The sequence below is a fragment of the Rhea pennata genome, chromosome 5, assembly GCF_028389875.1.
Source record: "Rhea pennata isolate bPtePen1 chromosome 5, bPtePen1.pri, whole genome shotgun sequence".
In the NCBI taxonomy this organism is placed as follows: domain Eukaryota; kingdom Metazoa; phylum Chordata; class Aves; order Rheiformes; family Rheidae; genus Rhea; species Rhea pennata.
The window spans coordinates 66,617,716-66,644,073 of NC_084667.1; the positions used below are offsets into that span (position 1 = coordinate 66,617,716).

A 26,358-nucleotide genomic window follows, 5' to 3' on the forward strand; every position below is an offset into this window, starting at 1 on the left:
CACTGAACTGCATTTCCAACTCCTAGACATTTCTGAAAGGATAAAAGATGCAATGGAGCCTTCTAGTACTAGAGCTTTGAAAGCATCCGTTTGTGTTACTGCGGTGCCCTGTAGCTGCAGTCAAAGTGGGGATCTCGCTGTACAGATACAGGAGGAAGAAAATAGGAATGCAATTGCTCTTGCTAGCAAGAACGCACATGACAGCCACCTGGTCTTCACGGCAACCCGCAGTATTTCGGATGGATTGCCCTGCCCTCTCTGTATTTTGTTTTCAACTAAGAGTATGTTTTGGAAGGTTCCTAACCCAAAAAAGGAATGAGGGTGGGAGGAAAGTGATGGGAGATGTCCTCAGAGGTGGCCTCCATGTTGCTGCTTGTCCTGGTCAGATTAATCCTAAATGTAAAATACCTTCAAGGTAAGAAGTAATACAGATTTGGGTATAATAGAGCTCTAGATTTTACTCTGTGTGTGAATTTCCCTTTTATCTCTCTGTCTGAAGAGGCTTTTTTCCTCTTACCCATCTAAATTAAATGTTGTTCCTTTTTGCTGCAGCTATTCATAGTCTAAAGTTGAGTCGCAACCATGTGGACTGGCACAGTGTGGATGAAGTGTATCTTTACAGTGATGCAACAACATCTAAAATTGCAAGAACTGTTACACAAAAGTTGGGGTTTTCCAAAGGTAATATTCATCAGAGTTTGTTTAAAAAATGTAAATACCAATATTTCAAGTTTTTTGCTTTAACACTAGGAAGAGAAGCTAAATTTGAAGTTCTGATATGTGCTTAGCCTATTTTTTTGTCATTGCAGTGTTGCAGAAGATTATGTGCTTTAGGTTGTTGTACATGCTTACAATTAGACAAGAATAGCTATGACATATTTTCATTACTTTTATTATTATTGTGGATGCAGCAGTTAGATAACAAGTGTATTAAAATATTACAGTTGCAAAGTCTAGTAACTATAATATAAAAATTATGATTCCCTTTGCAAATATAACTTTACCCCTGTGTACTGCATACTGTGATGCATTCCTCAAATACATGATCATACCTTCCCCTGTCACCAGCTCCTGCTTTTAACTGTTCATATAATAGACCTATGAACTAAGAAGAGAGGTGAAACTGTTTTAATAGGAAGCCTTCTCATTTTATCTCAAAGCTACCAGTTATAAAGTCAGGGAGACTAAACTGGGGGAGAGGCAGTCTCTCTCATGGGAAAGGTGGATTGATACCCACCAAGAAATCTGGAACTTGTCCTCTCTTTTGTGGCGTTTCTACGCTGCTGGACAATTGCATAAACAAGAACCTATGCAACTGCCTGCTGTTTTGTTCTGTGTTGTCTGAATGGATGAGATCAGGTAATAGGTTTTGCTTTAACTTCCATGCCTCTGTTCTGTAATTAATGCCCTCTTACCCCTCCAGATTGATGGGTGGATACTTAATTAATATTTTCCAAGAATTAATATTATCCAATACTATTGCACAAGATTCCAGAAGAAATGAAGTACTCTGCATCCAGAACATGATTTGGACAGTGTACAATAATCTATTTTAAAAAATCTGGAGGGAGATGTATCAGATAGCAGCCCACTTGATAAGCCAAGTCTGTCGTTTGCAAAAACTGCCATGTGATCGTGTGGTTACAGACATCATCCTAATGCCCAAGTGGACCAGGGCAGGAGTAAATGTTGTAAAAGTGACCTTAACTCTGCAGTTTTGAAGTGTTCTGCAAGTCTCATATGATGTTGGCATTTTTATTGTGTTTCTGTCCTCCTTAAAAACAAAACAAGTTATTTGTTTCAATTTTTATCATGGAGAATGATGCTGGCTTCTGAAGAGGTTTCTGGATTCATTTTTTTTCCCAGTTGCACAGCTAGCACTTGTACAAAACTGTTACCTTCTTATATTGGTCTGTCACTAGAGGGGGATGGAGACACGCTTTGCTGGTGGGTTTCACAAGCCAGCTGCGGGGCAGTGAGACAGTACTTGTATTTGCCTTGGGTAATTGATTTTTGGTTTGGCTGCTGAACAGGAGAATGAGTGGAGAAACCTGGCGCTGGATCTACTTAAAATGTCATTTTTTCCTGTAAAAGTGAAAAATTGTAAAGCTTTTCAACCAGCTGTCTTAATGGATTCAGAGAGAGAATGCCAATGCTTAGCAATTTTGTGATAAGACCACTTCAGTAATCACTTCATGCTGTAGGAGAAAGGTAGAGATGTAAGGATGTTTAGAGGCACACTGAAGAAGGGTAATTCATAGCACTGTAAAAGCAAATGGACAGCTAATCAACTGTTTTCTAAAAAGTTGTTTTTTCAAAACATCTATAAAATTAGTCATCTTTACAGCGGAAATGTTCTATCAATAAATTGGCCAATACAATTAATATCACCAGTTGCTCAAATATCTCAAGAGTTTAAAATTGCAGACACTTAAAAATACATGCTATTTCTTTATGTGTAATCTTATTTTCAAAATACTTCAGTGAATTGATCTAAGACAAATTAAAGTTCTGTCAGCATATGTAAGAGCATCACACTTCATAGGATGTAACTGATCTAGGATAATGTTTTTCCTGCAGCATCAAGTAGCGGGACAAGGCTACATAGAGGCTATGTAGAAGAAGCTACGTTAGAAGACAAGCCACCACAAACTAGTCACATTGTGTTTGTTGTGCATGGTATTGGGCAGAAAATGGACCAAGGAAGGATCATCAAAAATACAGCTATGTGAGTGCTTCATAATATTTGCAGTAGCAATTCTAGCCTGCATATAAGGCTGACATTATAAATGACAGCAGACCCTTCAGTTTAAGCTTGCTTTCTTTCTTTCCCCTCTCCACCCTCCCCAAGTCATTAGTCTTTTTATTGTGGGTATACACTACTTTCTGTGTTAATTTGAATGTACAGACCTAGTGAGGGCAGCTGCAAGCCAGAAGAGCAAAGATGTATTCTGTTTTCATGGCCAATATTTCTGACTTCTAGGGAATTGGTCAGTGAATTTATAGCACCTTTGGTTAGTGACTTTGAATGGGGACAGATCTGCATTTGGTCCAAATCCAGAGGAATCTCCACTGTTCCTGCTGGATGTCAGTGGACAAGTGAAGGGCATCCTTATAAGAGGGGGAGAATGAGGAGCTAGGTGAATGTTGACAGTCTTAACAGTGCAGAGTTATTTAATGCAGTTGAAAGCTATTGCTGTAAATCTACTTGCTGGCTTCCCTGCACAGATGACTGATAAAATGTAGAACACAATTAAAAGCTTACTAAATCTTTCCATTGAATGTCTTTTGTGAAGATTGGTTTGCAAATGGTTTTTGATTTGAGATCAGTGCTAACTCAGCAGGCCACTCAAGGTGCTGGTGAGAAGAGAAACTCTTGAGCTATTGTGAATCTTGTCCCAGAAAATATTTCTGTTGAACATTAGAAGAAAATCAGTCTTAATGACTGGGGGGGGTGAGGTGGTGTTAGTGAATGCTTCATTAGCTGAAAGAAGAGACTAAAAATGTGTTAACTGCATGTGTGTATTGTGCAGATGGTGCGACGTGTGTCACAAATAGTTCCACTGCCTTTTTGCATTGAAGTCAACAGAAATAGTAACATAACTGGTGATCCTTATGAAAGTATTTGTAGAGCTGGATTGCTGATTTCATAAGGGCTTTGTGAACCTCTCTTTAAATGCAGAACGGCAGCGTAGGTCAGTGCTTGTGTCGGTGACAGGTCCCGTAGCCATGGTGTGTACCATCGTGTCAGCAGGCTCTTGTGTTCACTTAGCTCATTGTTCCACTCCAATGAGAACATACCAGAGTAGACCTCTTTGAGATGACAAATGGTACTGTGGTGAAATAAAGTAACAACCTGCTACTCCCTACTTTACTTGTTCTAGCACTTCACTGCTCTTCTGTTTGCAGTTTTTCAGAGCAGACAAGCAAAAGCAAAGAGAAGGAGATTTTATAGCCCTTGAAGAAAAACTGGAACTAGTTACCAAAATACATGTAAAAATTTAGATTTTTGTAGGAGAAATATCAATGATACTGCATGTGCAAATGGCCTACATTATGAGTTGCTGTTTTTTAACAGCTACCAGATATAAAACTCCCGCCTTGCAGTCATTAAGATTCTCTGCGTTGTCTTTCTCCCTACCCTATTTGCGTTGAAAATTTGCATAGGCTTTTTTGGGGTGGATTAATGTCAGCTCAGGATGCAGGTATCCATTCCTTAAGAAGTCCCACTTTAACTGGCAGTCCAAGATGTGAAATTCCTTTTAGTGAAAAGGAAAACAAGACTTCTGTGCTTCAGTATATCTTATTCTAGTCTTAGATGCCTTCAAGAGATATCAGACCAGTCTTACATATTAGCATAAATGCTAATTATTGGCATGAATTCTCTACAAAATCTGCAAATGAAATTATCTTAGATTGAAATCCCTTTCTTTTTAGTAGCTTGAAGCTTATCAATGTGGAGGATCCCATCTGCTCTAGGAAGAGATTTTAGAAGAAATGTCTGCTAGGCAAGCACAGTGGCAGTTTTCACAAGCTGTATTCACAGCACCGTGCAACGCTTTCTGTTAGTGCTTTCATCAATGCGTGTGTGTGTGTGCGCATGTGTGTCGCACATACGTGCGGTGGAGGGAGCGGGTGGGTTGCATTCTTTGCATTAGAGACACAAGAAGTCAAATCGTGCCATTTGAAAAAGGATAAGATGGGTCCAAGATATTTTTGGACCCTTCATGCTTTAAAGTAGAAGTTAAGTTCAGTAGTGTTTCCTTTTAAATGCATGTACTTTAGTAGGAAATCTGTGCCCCATGGCACCTGCGAGGACCAGTTCCTCTATAGAGCACCACCAGTCCTCTCTGAAATTTGAGACGTGGATGGGGGGAGAAGACAGACAAGAAATGTCACAGAAGGGAATGTGTAGATCAGCTGCCAGACACAAAACCATGAGGACACTCATGGTGTCTCTCCTTCTAGCCCTACAGAAGATCTTCAAGATCTTAATTTAGCCTCATCCTGTATAGTTTACTATTCATTGGGTTGTTCCTTCATAGGTAGGAGAGGAAAGTCACTCTGGTACCCTTGATAACAAAATAGGAAGTAGTTTCTAGAACCTGCTGTAAAACTTATCCCCACGGTGTAGTGTGTTGAAAGGAGAGATAAGCTCCACAGCACCTTAGTTTGGGGGTGGGAGGTTGTTTGTTTGTTTGTTTTGGTGTGGTGCTTGGAGGTCTATGGGACCTATGGAAGGAAATGCTTAGATGCCTTCCCTTTCTCCCTTCACCAAAACACCCTCGTGCACGTATTGCCTTTGCTATGTGCACATATTGCTGCTTCTCTTTGAGCCCAATCTAACTTCATATAAAGCTTTTGTATTTATTTCAACCTCTGTGTGATCTACACTTAAATTCATACCACAGAACTGTAGCCTCACTTGAACAAATGGTCTTAAAAGAAGGAAAAAAAGAAAGTGTGTGCAGAAAGGCAGCTTATAACCCTGACACAGAGCACTGTCTGCTGCTCAGGCCAAGCGAGAGAGACTACCAGAGCTCATTCGATATGCTCGGTCTGCAGGTTACTGCTTCTAGAAGAAATTGGTTTGACTCACATGATGCATCTGCATCATTAGCCAGATACTGTTGGGTACAAAAGGTGAAAACAGAACTCTCCATCCAGGGTAATTTAAAATTTTATGTGTTAATTTCATTAAGAAATGGAGTTTGATTTAATCATTAATGTGGTGAGATACTGTGGTTGCAGGGTGGCCTGTAAGTAGGTAAACAGAAAAGATGCATTTATTGATGTTTGAACGAACAGATCTTTGGAAGACGTGACATGATTTTGTTTCTCCCCAGTATATTTAAACACATTTATTATCTAAATGTAGCATGGCAGCTGGTACAACAAGCTGCTCCTGTCAACGCTGACATTAACTGCAGAACTAATCTATGAAGAGGCAGTACCTCCTGCAAGCTAGCACAATGGTTCAGCTGACCTAACATGGACAGCATAGAGCACTATGACCTATTTTGGTAGCCTAAGAGATATTGTTTATGGAATGACATGCTATATTTACGTGCGATACAAACTAAGATGCTATGGCATTACCAAATTTCTGATAAGGTACTGTGCTGACTTAATCATTTTTTGAATATCCTTTTGATTTTGCTGTACACATTCTTGTACTGTGTTAGAATATTTTTTCATTGAAGCCTGATCTCTTGTTGCAGTTGTGGTTCTGAATTATGCTGGGGCCATGGTTCATAGGCATAGTAAATACAACTTAGGAATGTTACTATCCATGTTGCCAATTTCCCTTTTAAAAAAAAATTATATTTTTTACCCTAGGCTGACATTGTCAATTTTACTAACTTCTGTACTTAAAAATTGAATTGAGTTACTATTCTGTGTATTTTCATAATAACCCTAATGTTATGACACTTCTTGGCTGTTCTTATTCCAGAGCTGGCAGCTGTCACCTCTGAATCTCCAGTTTTGATTTGAGAATTGTGTTTGCCTTTGCTGCTGCATGTAGCACAAAAACTGCTATCCACACAAGCAATCTTCTTGACATTCCATAATCACCAAGTGCATGTTCATTGCAAGCCCCATTAGAAAGCATTTTAATTGTGGATTGTCATTATAATAATTATATCAGAATAGCTGTTTTGGTAAATTTCCATCTGTACGCAAGCGGTTACAGAGTTCAGAGGCCTCTCAGTGCAATAAATACGTGCTATTGGAATCTTAAATCAAGATTTCCATTAATTTTCTTTCCTCCTCTAATTTTCAACTCTTTAGATAGTTGTTTTGCTTGTTTTCTATTTAAATGCTTATGTTGCATTAAGTGCATATTAAGTGCTGGTTTTCCATTCTTCAGTGCTGGTAGTAATGGCCTGTTCTTCTGACGTGAGATAACCAAATAGTAAAAATTGTTCTAACGCTTTCAACTTGAGCTTAACTTACAAGATAAATGAGACATTCATCCTGATGGGTAGAAGTGATAGTTTACTAGAGTAAAGCCTCTTGACAAAATCTTTTAGTTAATTCCACTTATAATCACAGTACAGGATATTTGTTTTTCCTTGCAGAGCATTAAACATGCTCGTAAGAGTTTTTGTGTACATTCGTTAAATATCTAACACGCTATCGCAGACTGGAGCAAAGACAGACTAGGCTGTTCAGGGCAAGCCTCTACTGGCTTGTCTCCAGGATCCTGTAACGCGTAACCAAGAAGCTTGGGTTCGTTCGGTCATGCAGAGTCCTGTCATCCTTGAAAAAGATGAGGTGTGAATCATGTAGTTATGTTTATTTTGGTTGCCACTGAGAATTGTCACCTTCCTTCTGTAGCGGAACAAGTCCACGTGCGTCCCAGTGCGAGGCACTTGATACGTTCTGGGTGGAGAGCAGGGCCTCAAAGGAGTCCCTGAAGAATACTAGCGGAGGACGACTCGTGTTCTGCAGTTGCCCTTTGAAACCTGCCATGAGTAAGGCTTGAGTCTGAATTTCTGAGATGCAGCTAAGCTTTTATTTCCACTAGCTTGAGCAGAGCTTAAGTTTTGTTGCTCATGCCTGCTACTCTCACGTTGACTTACCAAATTTAGCTCAAGCCAGCCCTGAGTTTTCTCAGTAACTTGTGCTTTATTTCCTCAAGGAGTGAGCAAGTGCTGCACTCTGTGAGAGAGATCGAGAGAGGTGAAACCAGTCTGGGAGCACTTTTGAGTGTAATTTACCATGCGTTTGACTGAAACGCAGGAGATAGATCTATGCAGCTGTGCAGGCAGTAAGTAGTAACAGCATTAGTTTGTTTTGCAAGGACTGCTGATTCCAGCAGCGCTTTTGGCCCGCGTGGCCTTGGGAAAGTCCGAAAATGTGGCTGCAGCAGCAGCTAAGAGTTTCGTCTGTGGACCGAACGCCGAGATGTGACCTCCCACAAGCTGTGACTAGCTAAATTAAGCCCTGAGTTTGTCTCCCGTGAGGACATTTGTATCTATAAAGCCCTCACTTGGACCCTCAGAGAGCTTCAGTCCAGCCTCCTACTGCACTTGGACTGGTATTTCTGATCATCTCATAGTGTGGGTTTCTGGGAGAGTAAATGTTTAAGTGCTTATTAAATAAACAGCTTTTTAGTGAAGATTTTGTGAAAAGGGCGGTTTTATAAGATTATTTCCACCTCTTTACTGGAGTTAGTTTCTGTGACAGAACAAAAGTTTTGTGGATAAATGAGAAAGGTTGCATCTTTTTATGCAGTTTGCCGGGTGTTCACAAATAGCCAGGATGTTGGGATCTAATTGTTATTCAACTTGTAAAAATGAGTCCATTAATTTAGAGTGTGATTTTCTTAACCTTGAGGAGACAAAATTCTCAAAGAACATTTTGTTCCTAGTCTGTGTTTTGTGTAAGGCTATTCAGCTCATTGCCTGATCTCTCCTGGAAAGTTAGCTGATGTCTTCTCTCTCTCTCTCTCTTTTTTTTTTTTTTTTTTTTTTAAATTCAAGACCATTCACTTATGTTCTCTTGGCTGTGAGTTATTTCAGACTGAAGAGAGTCTGCAAAGATGACTCATGAATAAAAGGGTAATATCTTCCAGCCTTCAGACAGTTTTTATTGTTACCTGTTGTCAAAGTGATTTCATAAACTTTCTGAATTGACTGAAGCTAATTTGTTCTTAGCTGTCTGGTTTTTGGTATAATGTTTGTGAATGCTACACAAGAGTAAACTTAGCAGCATCAGATTAAAATTATCACTGTGACTTTTTTTAAATATAGTAATATTTCTCTGGAATATATCTGTTCAAGAAAGCATGCACACCTGAGAAAATCAGATATTATTAATTCATTACTGTAGGCAGAGGAAGGCAGCAAAACACATTTTAATTATGGTGAGTCTCAAAGTATCCATTTTTAGATCATTAATTTTTGCATGTAAAATAGCAAAATTTCAAAATACTTTAAGGTATGCATTACATCTGTTTTTGAATGATTTTTCTAAGAAAAATCATGAATTTTAATTATTACCATGCAGTCTGATGTATAGATTTATATAATTGTTACTCCGGGGTCAAGATTCCAGCATCCATTTGTATTTGAAAGGAGAAGAATTTCTTGTCTGTTTAAATGGGAATTTATAGCTTTAATTGGTATTAATTTAGCAAGTGACTAGAGATTTGCCATCTAACGAACTAGCTCAAAATATTTAACTTGGGTTAAAAAAAGAAAAAAGCAGCAAAAGATGACTTAATAGCAGAACAGATGTGCACGTAGCCAGCAGGTACACGTTCTGGGGTTGTGCCTGTGAACATAGCCACACTACCTGGCAATTACAACATTATTTTGGTCAAAATTTGAAATATAAAATCATTGATCAAAATCAGTGGAAGATGCTGTATAGTGACATCCCATTGTAAATGAGATGTGTTGGGCTGGGAATTGTTCTGCTAGTCTGTTTTAATGCCTCCGTATTTCTGTGGTCAGGAGATATGTGTGGCACTGCTGCTATAAAATAACGTGGCTAAAGAATAATTCCACCTCCTCCTGACAATATTTGGTCTAGTAACACTGACCTGGATAGCATAAGGAAGTTTAGGGAAAGGCAAACAAAATTACAATTTTTAGTAACTACCTAGATTGCAATCTGCCTTGCAAAGCTTCCATCAGTGGTTTGTAGTATTAACCAGTTCATAAGGTTAACATGCAATGCTTTAGTGAGATGCTAACGCTTTTGAGCTGGAGAAAACCCTCTAGAAAACAGCTCCAGGGATCATTCAGGTCCCTGACTGCAGGTTCTGGTTTGTCTGCCTTGTGCTTGACAGCGACTTATGCCATCTTGGAACCCTCCAAGGTTTTTGGGGTGAATTACCAAGCAACTGTGCATCTATTTTAAAAAAAAAAAAAAAAAAAAAAAAAAAAAAAAAAAAAAAGGAGAAAAAGAAAGAGAGACAGCAATATTGATAATTAACAGCTGAAAAGAAGGCCATCCTGTCTGAAGATGGGGGTGTTACTGGCTCTGATGGCTACTTCTTTATAATGTCTACAGCTGCCACTGATGTGCAAGTCATTTGGATGTTTTTTTTTCCTGCATCACTAAGACCGAGTAATTTAAAGGTGTTTCTTTATTTCAATTAATTATCATGGTGGAGGTGTCTGTACACGTGTAAAGCTTCTATGCTTTTATTGCCATTAAACCTAGCCTCTCTAGCTGCTTATCTAGTTTAATAATGTATTTGCAAATTTATGTTAGTAGGCCACTATGCTCCTTCTTGCAGAAAGATGGAGCTGAGTTGTTTATGCCAAAGAGTTACTATTTGTCTCAGAGGATATTCTTTTAGATTTTGAGTCCCTAAGTTTCATTGTGCTAGTAATCATCTGATTTTGCTCAGAGAGGTGTGTGGTTTTTTTTTTTTTTTTGGGGGGGGGGGGGTACTCAGGGACTCCAAAAATGTTAATGTATTAACTGATTTTTTTTCTTAATCTTTTTGATAATATAGAAATACTCCAATTTTGCACAGCTGAAGTTAAGCTCTCGGATAAGTGTCTTTAGCGGCATGTCGTGTGAGTGGGGTTGCACGCCCTGCAATATTAGGTCAGTTTGTACCTGTGTAGTTGTTCCGTGTGTCGTCTCTCTAGGTGCTCAGTCTTTCTCTTCCAAGTTTATCCTGAAGGAAATTTTAAGTTTCCCTTCCTAAGCCCGTACCAGTCACTCCCCAAACCACAGACACTGCTGCTTAGGCCTAATACTGGAATTGCTCTTGGGAAGACGGCTGAAAGCGTTGTTTTGAGCAAGGCAGCGCCATTTCTCTATCCTTTTAGGCTCCGCGGGTGAGGTTTGTCTCTTGATCACATTTCATATATATCATAGCCACTATAGTTTCATTCAGCAAACAAGCAGGAAAAAAAATATAAGATGTGTGTTTGTTGTATGAGATGCAAAAGGTATTTGAAGGGTTTATGTTGGCCCTAAGCAACAAAACGGTTCATCAGCCTTGATTTAAGCAGATGCTCTTGCTGATTTTTCTCATCATGGGAAAGTTGTTCTGCTGTATTTCCTAAACATTTGCTATCTTCTTAGACCGGAGATTAGGAGCGCAATCAAAACAGGCTTTAAAAACAGAGATGTCAATTAGTTGCATTTCTTGACTGTTTAGTCAAGCCATCAGTAACTGTTTTAAAGCAAAGTGTGCAGAAGGGTATTGCCCTCTCTTTCTTTCCTTTCTTCCACCAAAAATGTAGATATCCTTTATGCAAAAGTGTGATGTCACTGTCTATTTTAAGTATAAAAATCACAGATCTACTCTTTAGTATCATAATGTGCTTTTCCTTTTCCTGAGAAAAGCGTAATTATATTAAAAAAGAATGAATTATCCTTGAAGAAAATACGGTTTTTTGGATGCATTGGCCTTCCCACTCCCTCCTCAGTGAAGTATATTTCAGTCTCACTGTGAAGCTGATGCTAAATTAAAAAAATAACAGGAATTTTGCCCCAAGCCACTGTGAAATATCTCTCTCAGCCTTTGTAAGCTGTTGGTAGCAGCTGAATTTCCCCTCCATGCTCATTCCACCGGATATATCCGATTTCAGCTTTCATGTGCAACATAAATCCCATTCTAGATCTGTGTCCAAACAGGACAATAGCTACACTGGGAAATTATAACACAATATGATCAGTGCTTCCTCCAATCTGAATTGTCACCTCCTGTGGCAACCTCAGCGTGAAGGACGTTTGGCAGATATTGACTTTGATAACACGCTGATATCTGATTTAACTGATATCACAGCTACCTGCAGTGAATGGTTAGTTTATTGTAGAGTTAGATGTGCGCTGAAACTCAAAAGAGGCCTTTGACCAAGTTGCCGGTGCTGGAGCTTGGGGTAGCGCAGACAGTGTTTTGCTGATCAAGTGGAGCAGCGTAAGCAATTAGTGTCTCAGGTGTTAATGGGGATTTAGGCTAACGTGCTTCGTTTCCACTGAAGGGGCATAGGTGCGCTGGTGTAGTCAGTAAAAGCGTCTCAGTAAGGCTTCAGACTTACTAAACCCACGTTTGAATTGGTGGAATTGTGGATGGAAGGTTAATGTCGTCATGCCTTTGGTTGCAGGAATTGTTTAAAAAAAAAAGTTTGCTTTGAAAATAGAAATAAACACATTGGAATTCTGGAGTTTACCTCGAAACAAACTGTGATGCTTGTAACTGGAAAGTAGCTACCAGAAATCCAGTACTTTTGCTCTTTGGTCAGATTTAGTTTGTCTGTTCATCTTAAGTGGTATTAGCATTTAAGGATAGTGTCATTGAAGGAAAGGAAAAGCTAATACTTTCTCAGCTTAGCTGCTGTATGTATTTGATAAGATGCAGGGGTATTTTACTATCTTGTCTGATTTCGTGTTTGTTTTTTCATGGTAGGATCTTTCACACAGCAGTAATGAAGTAGTATTTTTAAAGGATTATGATGTATCATTATTCCCCTTCCCCCTAGACAACAGAGGAGGTTTTCATACTATGTTCTTGAAATTACAGGGGTATTTTTAAGGTCCTTGCATCCCTTCAGAGAGATGCGTGAATCCTCATGTTCAAATGCATTTTAAAAAAGAAAAAACATTTAAATGTACAATTAGTCTCTCCATATGCTGCTGCAAATTGGAAATGCTAATAAATTATCTTATTTCTCACTCTGAGAATTTTCACACTTTCCTATCTGATACATAAAGTCTGATTTTTCAAGTAGTATTTATAGTCATATTTATGATAGTAGTCTTTGTGTTTAAAAGCACTGGATTGTCTGTCTTACATACTGGTCTAAATGTTTGATTTCAGTAGATTCAGGATTTCAAGGCAGTGTGGTAAAACTCTCAAACTTTAGATCACATCATGCCCCTGACTCACCAGTCAGTCATTTTTCCATTGAGCTTAGGTTGTTTATATTAGCCTGATAATATATATTTAAAGCTTTGAAACTCTGTCTCTTGAACATATAATACACAATTTTCCATTATATGAGAAGTACTTTATAACCAAAGTTTGAGGTTACATAATACTTACAAACAAACAAGTATATAATTACCTATTTTAATAAACCTATATTGCCATACTTGAAAAGTATTGAAAAGTAGTAATATATAACGTGTATTGTGCCTGGATTCATTGATTTTATTTGATAGATGAATAGCATTCATAACAAGAACATCTTCTTTTCTTTTTTTAGGATGCGAGATACTGCAAGAAAAATAGAAGAAAAGTATTTTTCCAATCTTGCAACTCATGTTGAGTTTCTTCCAGTTGAATGGAGATCAAAACTTACCCTTGATGGAGGTACATTACTTGATCCTCTTGCTGTTCCATGAGCTGCAATCTGCAAAACTTCTTCCAGAAGTTTGATGCCGTTTTCTGTCTGTCCCTTGTTTGGATTTTATCATTCTCCTGCATGTAACTCAAGTCTCTTTTCTTTTAGACACTGTTGACTCCATTACTCCAGATAAAGTACGAGGTTTAAGGGATATGTTGAACAGCAGTGCGATGGATATCATGTATTACACAAGTCCTCTTTATAGAGATGAAGTAAGTGTGTTTTTTATGTATTTTTTACTACAGAAGGGCGAGGGGGGTGGTTGCCACCCATGCCTAGGTGGACCTAGCAACGCAGACAGTTGAACAGAACATCTAAATAGCCCTAACCCCACTGCCACCTTTATCCTGGCCCTTCAGAAAGCCAGGCTGGTGGTAGTGAGGGCTGTTGCTGGTGCAAGGGCAGAAGCACGGGGAGCAGAAGGCGCAGCTGGGGACGGACAGACTGTGCTGCAGTAATAACGTTCACCCGCAGCTGCTAGCGCTGCGCAGGCAGCAAATGCAGCTCTCCTGAGGATCTTCCCTTCTCCATGCCCCTGACATTCCTCAGTTTTTCTTTGAGGCAGGAATGATTCCTAGTTCAGTCCTGGCCTTGTGCCTGCAGGAGAAGCAATATTCAGGGTTGTTGTACTTTTGGGATCTTGGAGCTGTCTGTGGTGAGGAAGACAGGAAGAAGCAAAGAGATTAAAATGAAAGGGCCAGATGATTCTTTAAATGCAATATGTGCAGTCAGGTTTACATTTATCCGTTGGCAGCAAATGTGTTTATATCTTGCATATATTAAAATAATTTGTTCAGCTTGTTTTAATCATCTTTATCTTTTTCTAAGAATGGATGGGTTGTTGGTATAGTCAAGCAAAGAGAGTTAGAAAGGCACTTAATTATGGGATAATCAGCTACTTTGAAGCAATCTTCATTTGTAGGAAATCATGTTACCAAGTCTGTTTCCATCTGTTTAGCTTTTTATATGGAAAAAGTGCTGTTTGTTTAGCTTTTTCTTCTTTTTTTTTTTTTTTTTTTTTTGATGAATGCTGAATGAAGCCTTATTAAAGGAGCAGGAAGTTGAGTGAGGTTTTTGTTTTTAGATTAAATGGAGTAAGATGTCAGTGCCATAGAAAGTGGTATTTTGTCATGATCTGCAAACTCTCACCTCCCAAAACACTGACTGCATGCAGCATGCTAGGAACAAGGAACTCCATTTTGAAGTAATGGTTAAGTATTTATAACCTGGATTTGGTAATGTGCCATCTTGGATTTAAAACAGCATCAACCAGGCATCTATTTCAAATGGAGACTAGAAATGTGTGTTTTCACAATTCCACGCTGGGGGACAAGAAATATTTCCATATTTGCAGATATATACTATTTTTTGAGTTCTTTTTTTATATCTTCAAGGAGTAAGTAGCTGCTTCAACATCTCTTGAAAGATACAAGGTTTTATTTCTGAAAGTTCAGATATACCGAGTTCTCCCCTTCTGCATTAGTGCCTGTGTAAAATGACTGGAAAACCTAGAGCAGGATGATCCTAGTACATCCTCATTGTTCAGGGACTCCCAAGTTTGGTGTATGTTTTAGAGAGATTGTGAAAATGAAGAGCCTTGATTTATACTTGAAGTAATCGAAAGTTCTGAGAGAGAGAGAGGACTAGAGAGACAGTAAAATGTATAATCAGTGTAACTCATTTATAGTGGAAATGAGTCTCTAAAATGGGTCTCTATCACTGACTTAGAAGTTCCTTTACAGTGTGTTCATACATCTTCCAGCCCTGAGCAACGGGTGTCCTCAGGGCTGAGATCCTTCTTATCTCTTGCAGGATTGGTAGACAATTGCTATTTCGTTTCTGCCATATCTGAAGTCAAGTGGGATGACAGCACGTTTAAACTTTCTTAAGCCAGTTTTAATGCATTTGTGTACCCTTGCTTTGCAGGGAAATCAGTACAAACCTCAGTTTATTGTCTGCTGGGAGACTGTTGATAGGTTGGAAGTTCCCCTCGTACTTCACCACATCTATCTGTCTAGGCATGTCCACGTAGCTGCAGTGAGGCCCCTTTAATCAAAGGGGAAAAGCCTTAAATGAATGATTAAGTACCCTATAAAACATGTACAGCACATCACCCCAACACTATCCTTTTTGTACCACGTTCCATGAAAACTTTTGGGGATGTTTTAAGATTAGTTTTTATAGGTATTCTAGGTTTTTCTATATTGACTGGAGCAATGGCAATCTCTTTGCGGATTTAGTTCAGTATGCATGGTTAGACTTATTTGGGGGGATGAGGAGGAAATGCAAATTTCAAAGCTTACCTGGAGATTTGATGCTCGCTTTCATTAAAATCAGATGTGTTTGAAATCCTTTAGAGAGGCAACATAATCTTAAAACCTACAGTGCTTCTTTTCCTGCTAGCAGCAGTGGTGATGAATTCATTATGAGCCCTGTAAGCTTCCAGTGCTGGAAACAGGTGCTCTGGAAGCTCTAACGCTCTTGTTGCTCAGTAATACCAGGTTTGTTAGTCAGGCCCCTCTGATGCATAACTGAGAACCCAGGTTTCTTTGTGGAACTGAGACCAGCATGAACTTCTGTGGGAAGCAGAGAGAACTTCTCTGGCAGCTCTAAAATAGATTTTTAAACTGCATTAGAGGCTTGGAGTGTCTGCAGTATTGTGGGAAATGGATTAGCAAGTAAAGTTCAGGTGTGCTGGCCAGCAATGCGTGAAAAATTTAATTCATTGCTCAGTAGAACCGTAGTTTTGCAGGTATATCACTATCCCACAGGCATGATAATTGACTAAGCAAGAGTGCTGTGGCTGTATTTAGATCAAGACCAAGTTATTTTCTTTAGTGAATAAGGTGAATTTTATTGAAATGTTTGCAACCATACTACAAATTGATTGTTACTTTACCTCATTCAAATTGCTGTGATAAATCTTCTAACTTTCTGAAAATAAGATTGTGCTTGCAATTCAAATCGTATTTGTCCCCAAAAGTCCAGAAAATAAAGTACTCTAACAATTGAAATCTTAAAACCTGTAAGAGGTTTCTGAAATGCATCTTTTGTGTTGTCAGTAAGAATGTTTTGGATGCAAGTTTTCTTGTTATTGCTTCAGTTATGGAGTTTGTTCTATGACTGTGTTGTCTAGGATGGAACTTCTTGTTTGATTCTGCATGTTTTATTAGGAGTTCTGTAGGGCTTCTAATCAATAACACTATAGTCTTAGTATATATTTTTTCACGTTTTATTTTGCCTTTTCTCTAGCTGGAGAAAGGAGTCTTCTTTTTTAAGTTACTCCTATTTATCCCCTTTTATATGACCAGCTTAGCACAATTTAAAGGCGACAATATCAAGTAGAGCATTCTTCTGCAAAATGTTTTTTTTTCCTCCATGTTCAGTGTGGAGCTGTTTTATGGCACTTTGTTCAGAGCACTCACTCTACCTCAGAAATGATCCTTGTCTTCAAGTACTCACTAGATCACTTGTTGCTCAGGATTAGTATTCCTGCTTGCCACTTCAAAATGCCAACCCAATTCTTTGTGTAGATTGTTGGCACTCCTAATGCCTTTCATCGAAAGTCTTCAAATATCTTAAAAGGAGCTAATTAAACTTTGCTGTGCCCCTGTGAAATAAATTAAGCAACAAGGAACAGTTCACCTTAGAGAAGAATAAAGTCACTATTCACCTGACAACACTTAACAGTACTTTGATAAGAATTTTTTTCTACTTCTATGGATTTTTTTCCCCCATGTAGAAGTAATGTAACTGCTGCTTTAAAGCTTTTCATCATTTTTTAAAAAAACTTGCTAAGGTGTTTGCAAGTGGGTAGCCACCAACTTCTTTCTGAACTCAGAGCCTCACCTTCCTGACTTTCCCATGAGATAGCAGACAGAGCTGTTTCTGATGCTGCGGGGTGGTTCTGCTGAGTGTTACGGGTGGACAGTGCCATCTCTGATTCCAAGTATTGTTTCTTCTGCAGTGTGGTAGGAGAATCTCCAAAAGGTGCCTCTGACTTTTGACATGTAATGTGATACTAGGCAGATATTAATAATTCAATACTGTCCCATGAACACATCAGACAGGCTGTTCTCAGAGTTCAGCCTGGAGAGGCTTGCAGCCAACAGAGGGAGATTCAGCTGCGCAATTTCTGCGTCACTGCAAGTGAACTGTGCTCTGCAGGCCCTCATCTATCCAGTGGTCCTTGATAAGTTAAACTGAGAATCCCTGTTTAAAGATGTTACATTACGCAGAAAACGAGGATAAGCAGTAAGTTGGTATTTTGATACACACATGCTGTGTGAACAATCACTTTAATTCCTTCCTTGCTCATGCCGTTCAGGGAAATATAACCTTGGATGTCGGTGTCTTCAGTGGGTGACTTCATTTCATAGCCTTGTTACTGTAGCTTAATATTTCTTTAATAATTAACGGCTGCCTCAGAGATTAAAAAGACTAATTGATGCATAATAAATTTGGTGTTGCCACCCTCATTATATTGTCAAATGCTTATTTTACTGATATGCATTGTACTTACTTCCAGACTGATTGTAATTCTGTAAATTATTGATATGTGTTCATTGAAAATGCCTTTAGTACCAGATAGGAAATATTTGCAGCCATTATCCAAAGATACATAAAGATTAAGTTCAAATATTGCAGTAGCCTCAGAGATTAGTAGGAGATGTTTATGGATTTATTCTGCACAGGTGAAATGCAAGGTGACGTGGTGGGTATTTAACGTTTCCCCCTCAGCTGAGGACAGGAAATGAAAAACACAAGGTTGGTGACATGGTGACTGTGGGCTTAGTGTTGAAGGTGTGTTTCAGACTTCAGGAGGCTGGAGGAATGCAATGTAATGCAGCCTGCCTGGTACTGCCCCCACAGCAGACTTTGCTGTCCACCTTGAAATAGTTTAATACTTTGTCATACACATTAAAAAAGGAGGTTAATGATTGTACTCTTGAAATTTGGAACAAATACTAATTTTTTACTGGAGCTTTCATTCCTTTTTGATATGAGGTTTCACACTGGGAATGTCCTGCTGTTATGCAGTCCTTTCAGCAACAAAAATAAGTTATTCTATATGTGTTTAAGAAAGAGGTATGTGAAGCACGGAATTTTTAACTGAAACAACTTCAACATAGTTTTTGCTTAGTCTGTAGAAGGTAGTATTCAAGGAACTGTCTGGCAATGCTTTCATAGCTTGCTTAATTCATTTAATTGTCCTTGAATGTATTCTCAGCTTTATAAAGTGACAGTATACTGGCTGTGCCCGAACCTAAACTCTGTCTTGAATGTAGTAACTTAGAAAAGTAGTAGACTCAGCCTTTCAATGGAAAGGGAGGTACTGAGAGAGAGACTGAGGTCTAGATACCCTCAGATGTTTTTTATGTACGATCACTAAGACATATAGCCACTCTTGTCTGTTCACACAGCTAAGTCTCATTCTGGCCTCTCATCTGTTGTTGTGATGGTCTCCTGGCACCCACAAGTGATGCTGTCTGGGATTGCTGTGTGCTGGACGGTCAGCAGTCTCCCTCCCATCTTTGAATATATGTTGGCATGTTCTTGTACACATGAAGCAAACGTTCCTCATCTTCGCTTTTATAGTCCTTTACAAATCTGTCTTTGAACTGCATTATTGTTTAAGGACTTACTTCCACCTCCAGTTGGCCCATCACACCAATTTCTTATTGCCTACTTACTGAATTGCAAACAAGCTTGCACTTTCTCCTGAAGTTCTTTTGATATTTGGAGGGAGCTGTTTGCAAAACTCTCTGGTCTTCAGATCTTAAAATTCCTTTCCCACGAAGCGTACAAAAATTTTGATGCTGTTCGAACTGGAGGAGTTGCAGAGGTCAGGTTTCCTGCACTCCCCTTTTGTGTGTAGCTCTATGTTATTTTTTCTCTTGGTCTGCAAGCTGCTCATGTCGCTAAAAGTGTCCAGAGGGTGAAGATGATGTGAAGGTCCTCTGAAAGTTACGGCAAGGGATGGTCAGGGTTAAGAACAGTCTCAGGAGAGGACACTCAGTGAAGCCCAAGAGAAAACAAAAATTTTTGTTGATTTTTGACAGATCAAAGACATTGGGGCTGGCGTACTGTATCCAAGTTTCAGCTACAAAGGGGTCATTGAGGACTTTGGCAAGAGCAGTGTAAACTGTTACTTCCAGTGCTTGGAGAGCCAGCAGAGTTTTTGTTCTCTGTGTTTTATGAAAAAAGTCATTTGCTGGATATTGAGGGGGAAAGGTTACCGTTTTCTACCCTGCTACTTTTGGAGTGCACTGAAGAGCCCTCTTCAAGCCAAGCAATCTGTCCATGGTTTTTAGAACAGACAAGGAGGCCAGGTTCTGCCTTCTGCTGGACCTCGTTGATGTCTAGGAGGTGTTCGTCTGCCGTGGGCGTAGCTGATTTCCCTTTACTTTGTGAGAATTTATGCTTGTGTATTACAACACCGCAGGCTTGTCTCTTGCATCAGAGGGTGGCTGAACAGCTGTACTGCATGCAGGTGCTGGGGATTTAGCAGTTTGATTTTTTTTTCCCCCCCAGCTCAGCACAGAATGATGTTAATGTTCTGTGCAAAAGGAGCCTCGGCTGAACCAGAGTGCAGCTCTGGATATTTCCCTGCTTACGTGGTTACTTGCTCTCCTTCATGCTCTGGCGGTTCAGCTTTAACCAAACACCCAAGAGGTGGTTAAGGATGTGATCCTCCTGCCCGTATTGTCAGCCATGCCACAGCTCCCTCTCCTGCTGAGGAGGCGCTGGCGTGTCTTGTCCGACAGCAGTTCTCATCTCGTTTGAATAAAACACGTGTCCTTGCCGCCAGGATTCCTGAGTGGTTGGACTGTTATTTTTTCTCTTCTGGGAAATGATATGCCAGACAAGCGTGTAATTGGAAAGCAGAGGGGATTTATGACCTGACTGGAACAGGCCCTGTGACCCATTCCTATTACATGATGGGCAGTTTGGTATTTATCTTTCCTTGAAACTACATGACTGTCATTCTGGCTGTCCATGTGTGTAGAAAGACCGTTCTTTACCATGGCCTAAAGGCCACCTGGCCTCTAATGAGGTTTGCAAAGGCCATAGAAGATTTAACCTCTGTTTGTCGGAGTATGAGGTGATGGTCTTTGAGCAACCTGATCCTCTGAGCTTAAGTTTCTTGCATGGAAGATTTACTGACAAAACTTAACCTGAGCTTCAGGCCCCTAATAATCGATCTACTTGTCATGAAGCAAAAATGAAAAACGTTCTCAAAAGATTTTCACAGAGGATCAGCAGCCAGCACATCTGCTTGGTCTTCCTGTGGCATTTTTTCCCCATTCACCACAGAATCACAGAACAGTTGAGGTTGGCAGGGACCTCTGGAAAGCATCTAGTCCAACCCCCCTGCTCAAGCAGGGTCGCCTGCACGGGATTGTGTCCAGGCAGGTTTTGAATATCTCCAGAGAAGGAGACTCCACAACCTGTCTGGGCAACCTGTCCCAGTGCTCCGTCATCCTCACAGCAGTGAAGTTTTTCCTCATATCCGGATGGAAGTTCTTGTGGTTCAGTTTGTGCCTGTTGCTGCTTCTCCTGTTGCTGGGCACCACCAAAAAGAGTCGGGCCCCATCCTCTGGACACCCTCCCTTCAGGTATTTGTACACATTGATAAGATCAGTCTTCTCTTCCCCAGGCTAAAGAGGCCCAGCTCTCGCAGCCGTTCCTCACAGGGCAGGTGCTCCAGCCCTCTGATCATCTTCGTAGCCCTACGCTGGACTCGCTGCAGTAGCTCCGTGTCTCTCTTGTACTGGGAGCCCAGAACTGGACACACACATAGGGACAACCTCCTTGTTTTGCTGAGATCTTTGACTGCTGGAAATCTCTCCCTTGCCCTTTGCAACCAGACTAAAACATTTAGAAAATATCTTCATTCCTTGGATACTGTTCTGTCAAACTATATCAAAGGTTGCATCTCAAGGATATCTGTGCTTCTACTGGCATTCAGCAGGTCTGAAATTTAATAATAGATAAGGGCTTCCTACCCAGTCTGAGAACTGTGGAGTGCTTAATGTGCCTGATTATGATTTGCCATAAAATCCGTCCATGAAACTTGCCTGTATTAAAGGCTTCAGGCATCGTAAAGTCTGACTTAATTTGTATTTCATTTTCTCTGGTATTTGCAGTATTGCATCTGCGAGGCTTATAGCATTTTAAATCTACACCAGATTTTTGCAGTGAAACAACTGGTCTGTGAAAGGTGCTCAAAAATGTGGTGCTCCTGTTTTGCCTTCCTCCCCTGCTTCAGCAAACGTGGAACATGCAGAGGTGGGGTTTCTGCGTGCATGTTGGGAAGCCTGGAAAGGCAGACTTGTGTGCAGAGAAGTGCTGGAGGTGGGTCAAGCTAAGGTAAAAGATGCGGGAGTACCTGAACAGGGAACAGTGCAGGGTGGAGAGATTTCTACACTAGCTGTCGGTGGCATCACACTTGTCTTCTGCAGCACATATTTTTGGAGTCCTATTGAGCGCAGCAGGTGAAGGCTTCTGACTTTGGGAATTTTCCCCAAAAAGTCAGAACAGGGGAAAAAAGACTTTTCTGCAAAAGAAAATAAGGCCTTTGGAAAGTTTTCCTGTACCTTTCTTTCAAGTTGTGTGCAGTGTGCTCAGGCTGACGCTAAGCTAATGTTAGGGTAAGAAGGTCAATTGTGATGAAGGGGTTTTGATATAACTTGTTTCAAAGAAATAGGAGATGCTCCATTTGTTACCATTTTTCAATCCCTTCAGTAGCAGAGCTGTAAGTGGGATGCATTTCACTGGTCCATCCTGGAAGAGCTGAGGGGAGCCAAGCCAAGCTTAGCAGCCAGCAGATTAGCAGGCAGAGCAGGAAACATGGATTGTGGGAGCAGCTGCTTGGAAAGAATCGCTCAGTTGATTCCTACCACATTTACTCTTTTGTGAAATATTTGAGCTTGTTTAGTCTGTGGGAGAAGCCTTAGGAAATGATAGTATTGGTTGAGAAAAAAATCGAGGAAAATAGTCTTTCTCTGGAAAGAAAATCTTACCAAAAGCCCTCCTTTGGGGGAGTGCCAAAGAACAGCACTGGCGCAATGGCTGGAGAAATGGCTCTTTGTGAATAATCCATCTCACTTGTCCCCAAAATGAGAAGGGAACTAAGGAGCAGGGAGACAAGAGGAGAAGGAGAAACAGGGGTCTGTTCATGTTGCATTACACCAGTTCTCCCCTACCCCCAGGTTCCCACCTTCCTGTTTGGGGGCAAAACTAGCAGGTATTTCCTAAACACACAATAGATTGCATGGACCCACAAGCAGTAAGGCTTGGAGTTTGCAGTAACAAAGGGGAAATTAGTGAGGGAAAAAGACTTTATTATTGGGAATTGATTTGTTCTAGCTGTAGCAGATGAGAGCAGGGGAAACTGTCAACCAGCATGAGACCAGTCTCGGGATGATGCACCCTTTGCCCAGGTTTGTGCTTACACCCTTAGGATAAAGTATATCAAGATACATACCATAAAGCAGCAGCTCGGGGATTTTGTGAGTATTTTTGGAGGTGAGGGAGGTGTTGCTGCTGCTTTGTTGTTTTTCTTAGAGTTAGCAGACTCCCATAAATCCTCTAGAGAGAGCAAAAGCACAGACTGGGAATAGAAAAAAAAACAGTACTTAAGAAGTTGACTTCAATTACAGTGATGCAATATGAAAGAATTTTGTAGGTAATTACATTTTTCTTGATAAATTTTATTTTGAAAAATCATTAATTTTTAACAAATATGCAGAAGATTGATATTTACAGAAAGTACCTATATATTAGGGGCAGGTTTAGCTCAGTTGGTTAGAGCGTGGTAGTGCTAATGCCAACGTTGCGGGTTCAATCCCTGTATGGGCTACGCTGAGGGTTGGACTAGATGACCTCCAGAGGTCCCTTCCAACCTTACCATTCTGTGATTCTATGGGGAGTTAGGATATAGATCAGGATATAATGACAAAATAGATTTAAAAGTATTTTACATTACATTTATGGGGCTAAAGCCTTTTTCAAACCAAGCTGTTCTTTTGCAGGTCAGGATATTGTAAATTTATGAAAAGTGAGCAAGTAAATCACAGTTAAATATTTTTTTTAACTTCCTATACTGCTGAACTAAATCATTTTTTAGCTAAGAAGCTGTTTTTCCTTTCCTCCCCCCCCCCCCTTACTAAATACCAAAAGGTTCAATTATATTATCTGAGTACTGATACAGAACTACTGGCAAGATGAGAATATTTTTAAGCAGCCACTGAAATTGGAGATGTTTCGGGGGGGGGGGGGGGGGGGTTGCCATAGTGGCAAAGCAGACCATTAATGGCACCTGAAAATCTGGAGGCCTTACTACAGCAAAACCTTCTACTGTACAACTAAACTAGGTAATCAGTGATTTGGGATTTAGAAACAATCTCAGGGGATCTGGTTGTTTTTAAAAGCTTATGATCTGGTCCCCAAACTTCTGAACACGCAGTTATTTGGAAATTCAAGCAGTTTCTTCTTGCTGTCCGTGCTTTTGCATAACTCCTCCATAACTCTGTGTTTTTAAGAAGCAAGTCAGTTAAAACTGTGGTTGGACTTTCTCTATGTGATTTATGCCCCTAAACTGAGAGAGAGCAAGACCTTTGTAATGAAATGCCGTAAATGCCTGAAGGTCGCTTGTCCGCTTTGTGCCTACGAGCAGTGGGGGAGGCTGACATAATCTCATTCTTCCTGGAAGATCTCTGTTTTTCCGAGGAAATGGGCTGTGGAGGAGTAGGGTACTGGAGAATAGGGTACAGGACTGTTGAGCAAGACGGTCAGTATGCTGGGAGCGATAGTTTTTGCGCAGTGGGAACTGGAGCTGGCCCCGCTGTGCGGCCAGGAGTCCAGGCACGGGGCGCTGTGCTGCGGTCCTGGACTGCGGGACGATGTTCGTCGACAGCCCTGGGGATACCGGGTTAGGTGGCCAAACCGCAGGAGAGCAAGCGTGCTCCCTTGTTTCACTGAACTCCTTCCAGGTATCCCAAAACACTTTGATTTCAACAGATCTCTGGGGTTTTTTATTCTGTTTTTTATTCAAAACCTTTTTAAATAGGAAAAAAAAAAGTCAGACAAATCTAATTCTGATTTCTCTTTCCAACTCTGACTCCTGCTAGACCTCTGCCTGTTTGTTCATGTGTGAAAGTAGAGCCCAGAGTCTGCATAGACCAGACGCAGGAGCAGGCAGCATCACAGCCAACGAGAATCAGACGTGGGAACGATGGTTCTTGTTTTCCTGCGCTGCTGCATGTCTTTGTTGATCGTTCCACGGCGCTTTGAGGCACGGCGTTTGTTGTGTGGTTTCTGTCTCAGTAAAATGTGTATCAACCGCTGGCAGCCCTATTGCCATTCATATTTATATTCAGTAATGAGTCAGGCACTTGAAAAATCATGTTCAAATTGCAAGTTCTGCAGCATTAATTTCCTGTGGCTAACAAGGGAATGATTTGCAATTTTATGTTTATCCTCCTCTATGCTACAGCCTGGAAGCATTGCTCAGTTACCATGTTGAGTCTCACAAGCAGAGCTATCTTATTTTTATTGTCTCATTCTCTAATTTCATACCTTTTAATATTTCTCTCTAAATAAGCTTTTCCTATGAATCTTAACATTTTCACGCATGTGTGCCTTAGTGCTGGATTTGAAGCAAATATACCTCTGGGGATTTCAATTAACATTGAATCAATATATAGTTATCTCAGTAATACTACAGGATTTACTTGCTGTGCCAGAATACTGTCGCGTTCCTGTTCCATGCATCCAAAAAATCTAGAAACCCACAAGCAAAAATGTTGTTCTCCTTAGCGTTTCATTTTTAACTCAACTTTTAACGAACATATCAAATGTTCAAATCCTAGCTCTTCCTATCTTATTTTTACCTTTTCTTTTTGTATATCTTCCTTCTGTCTAAGATAAAGCTTTATATTTCAGTGGCATTATTTCAATGTGATTCCTGTAGAAAAATTACAGTAGGTGCATTATAGTAAGAGAAGAAATAGGACAGAACCCTTGTTCCCCTTGTAGCCGAGTTGTGAGCAGAATAATGAAGGTTATGATGGGTTCAAGTATGTTTTACAAAGATCCAAAAGCAATTTGAGGATATTTTCCCAGACTCCCTTAGTCTGTCACTGTAGTATCTGACCTTATCAATTTTGATGGATATATCTTCCTATTTCCCTACAGAGAGGTAGGAATGCTGTTACCTTGTTTTCGTAGTTGGAGAAGGGAGAGCACAACTTCTCTAGGGTTACATGCAAAGTTTTGTGGCGGAGATGTGAGTTGATTCCAGATCACATGTGGTCCAGGCTAATGCCCCTTCTTCTTCCAGTGTTCTTGGGTTAAAAAGGGAGCCGAACTTCTGACATAGGAGAAACATGCACTGCTGCAAAAAGGTATAGAAACTAGGGGAGAAATGAGCAATAAGGGAGATCCAGGTGTGTTAGTAGTCACTGTTGCACTAATGGACTTTTGGTGAAAACAGAGTACCTCCCTATTGCTCGTCTCAGAGGATGCTGTTAAGTACTTTAAGTAGCTGTTATTTTTATAATATATTAAAATATTAATAAATAATAATATAAAAATAATATTAATAAATTTTAATAATATATTTATTTCAATGTAATGCCTTTAATGTCTTGGGCTGTGTAATACATTGGTCTAGGGCATGTGGTTATCACATGCCCTGCTCAGTGGTTCCTGCTGGGCCTGAATGGAAGGGATGGACCACTGGAGTAGGAACAGTCAACTATGCAGTTGCTGTTGTAAAGAAGTCAATGTCCCTCAAGCCAAAATTCATTTGTTTTATTTTATAGGTGAGAAATTGGAGGGCTGTTCTAAAGACAGAAGAGTTGAGTTGACCCTAAGATTTTGCTTGTCTTCTAAACCTACGTAAACTAGAAGATCGTGCTTGTCCTAGATGTGTATTTGAGAAGCTGGCCTATGTAGTAGGCAAAGACATGTGACATGAACAGAAGTGTAAGATGTTAACGTAAAACCTTGTTTCTTTCCCCTCTTA

The 26,358-nt window shown here is 40.1% G+C and overlaps 1 protein-coding gene across 2 annotated transcripts in view; it reads left to right on the forward strand.

Annotated features, from left to right (window-relative positions):
* Positions 1-26,358, forward strand: part of DDHD1 (DDHD domain containing 1) — a 65,719-nt gene that overhangs the window by 25,745 nt on the left and 13,616 nt on the right. For both annotated transcript variants that reach the window (XM_062576520.1, XM_062576521.1), the window contains 4 exons: positions 553-681; positions 2,581-2,728; positions 13,185-13,291; positions 13,431-13,537. In XM_062576520.1, the coding sequence (XP_062432504.1) occupies positions 553-681; positions 2,581-2,728; positions 13,185-13,291; positions 13,431-13,537 (491 nt within the window). The remainder of the gene's footprint in view (positions 1-552; positions 682-2,580; positions 2,729-13,184; positions 13,292-13,430; positions 13,538-26,358) is intronic.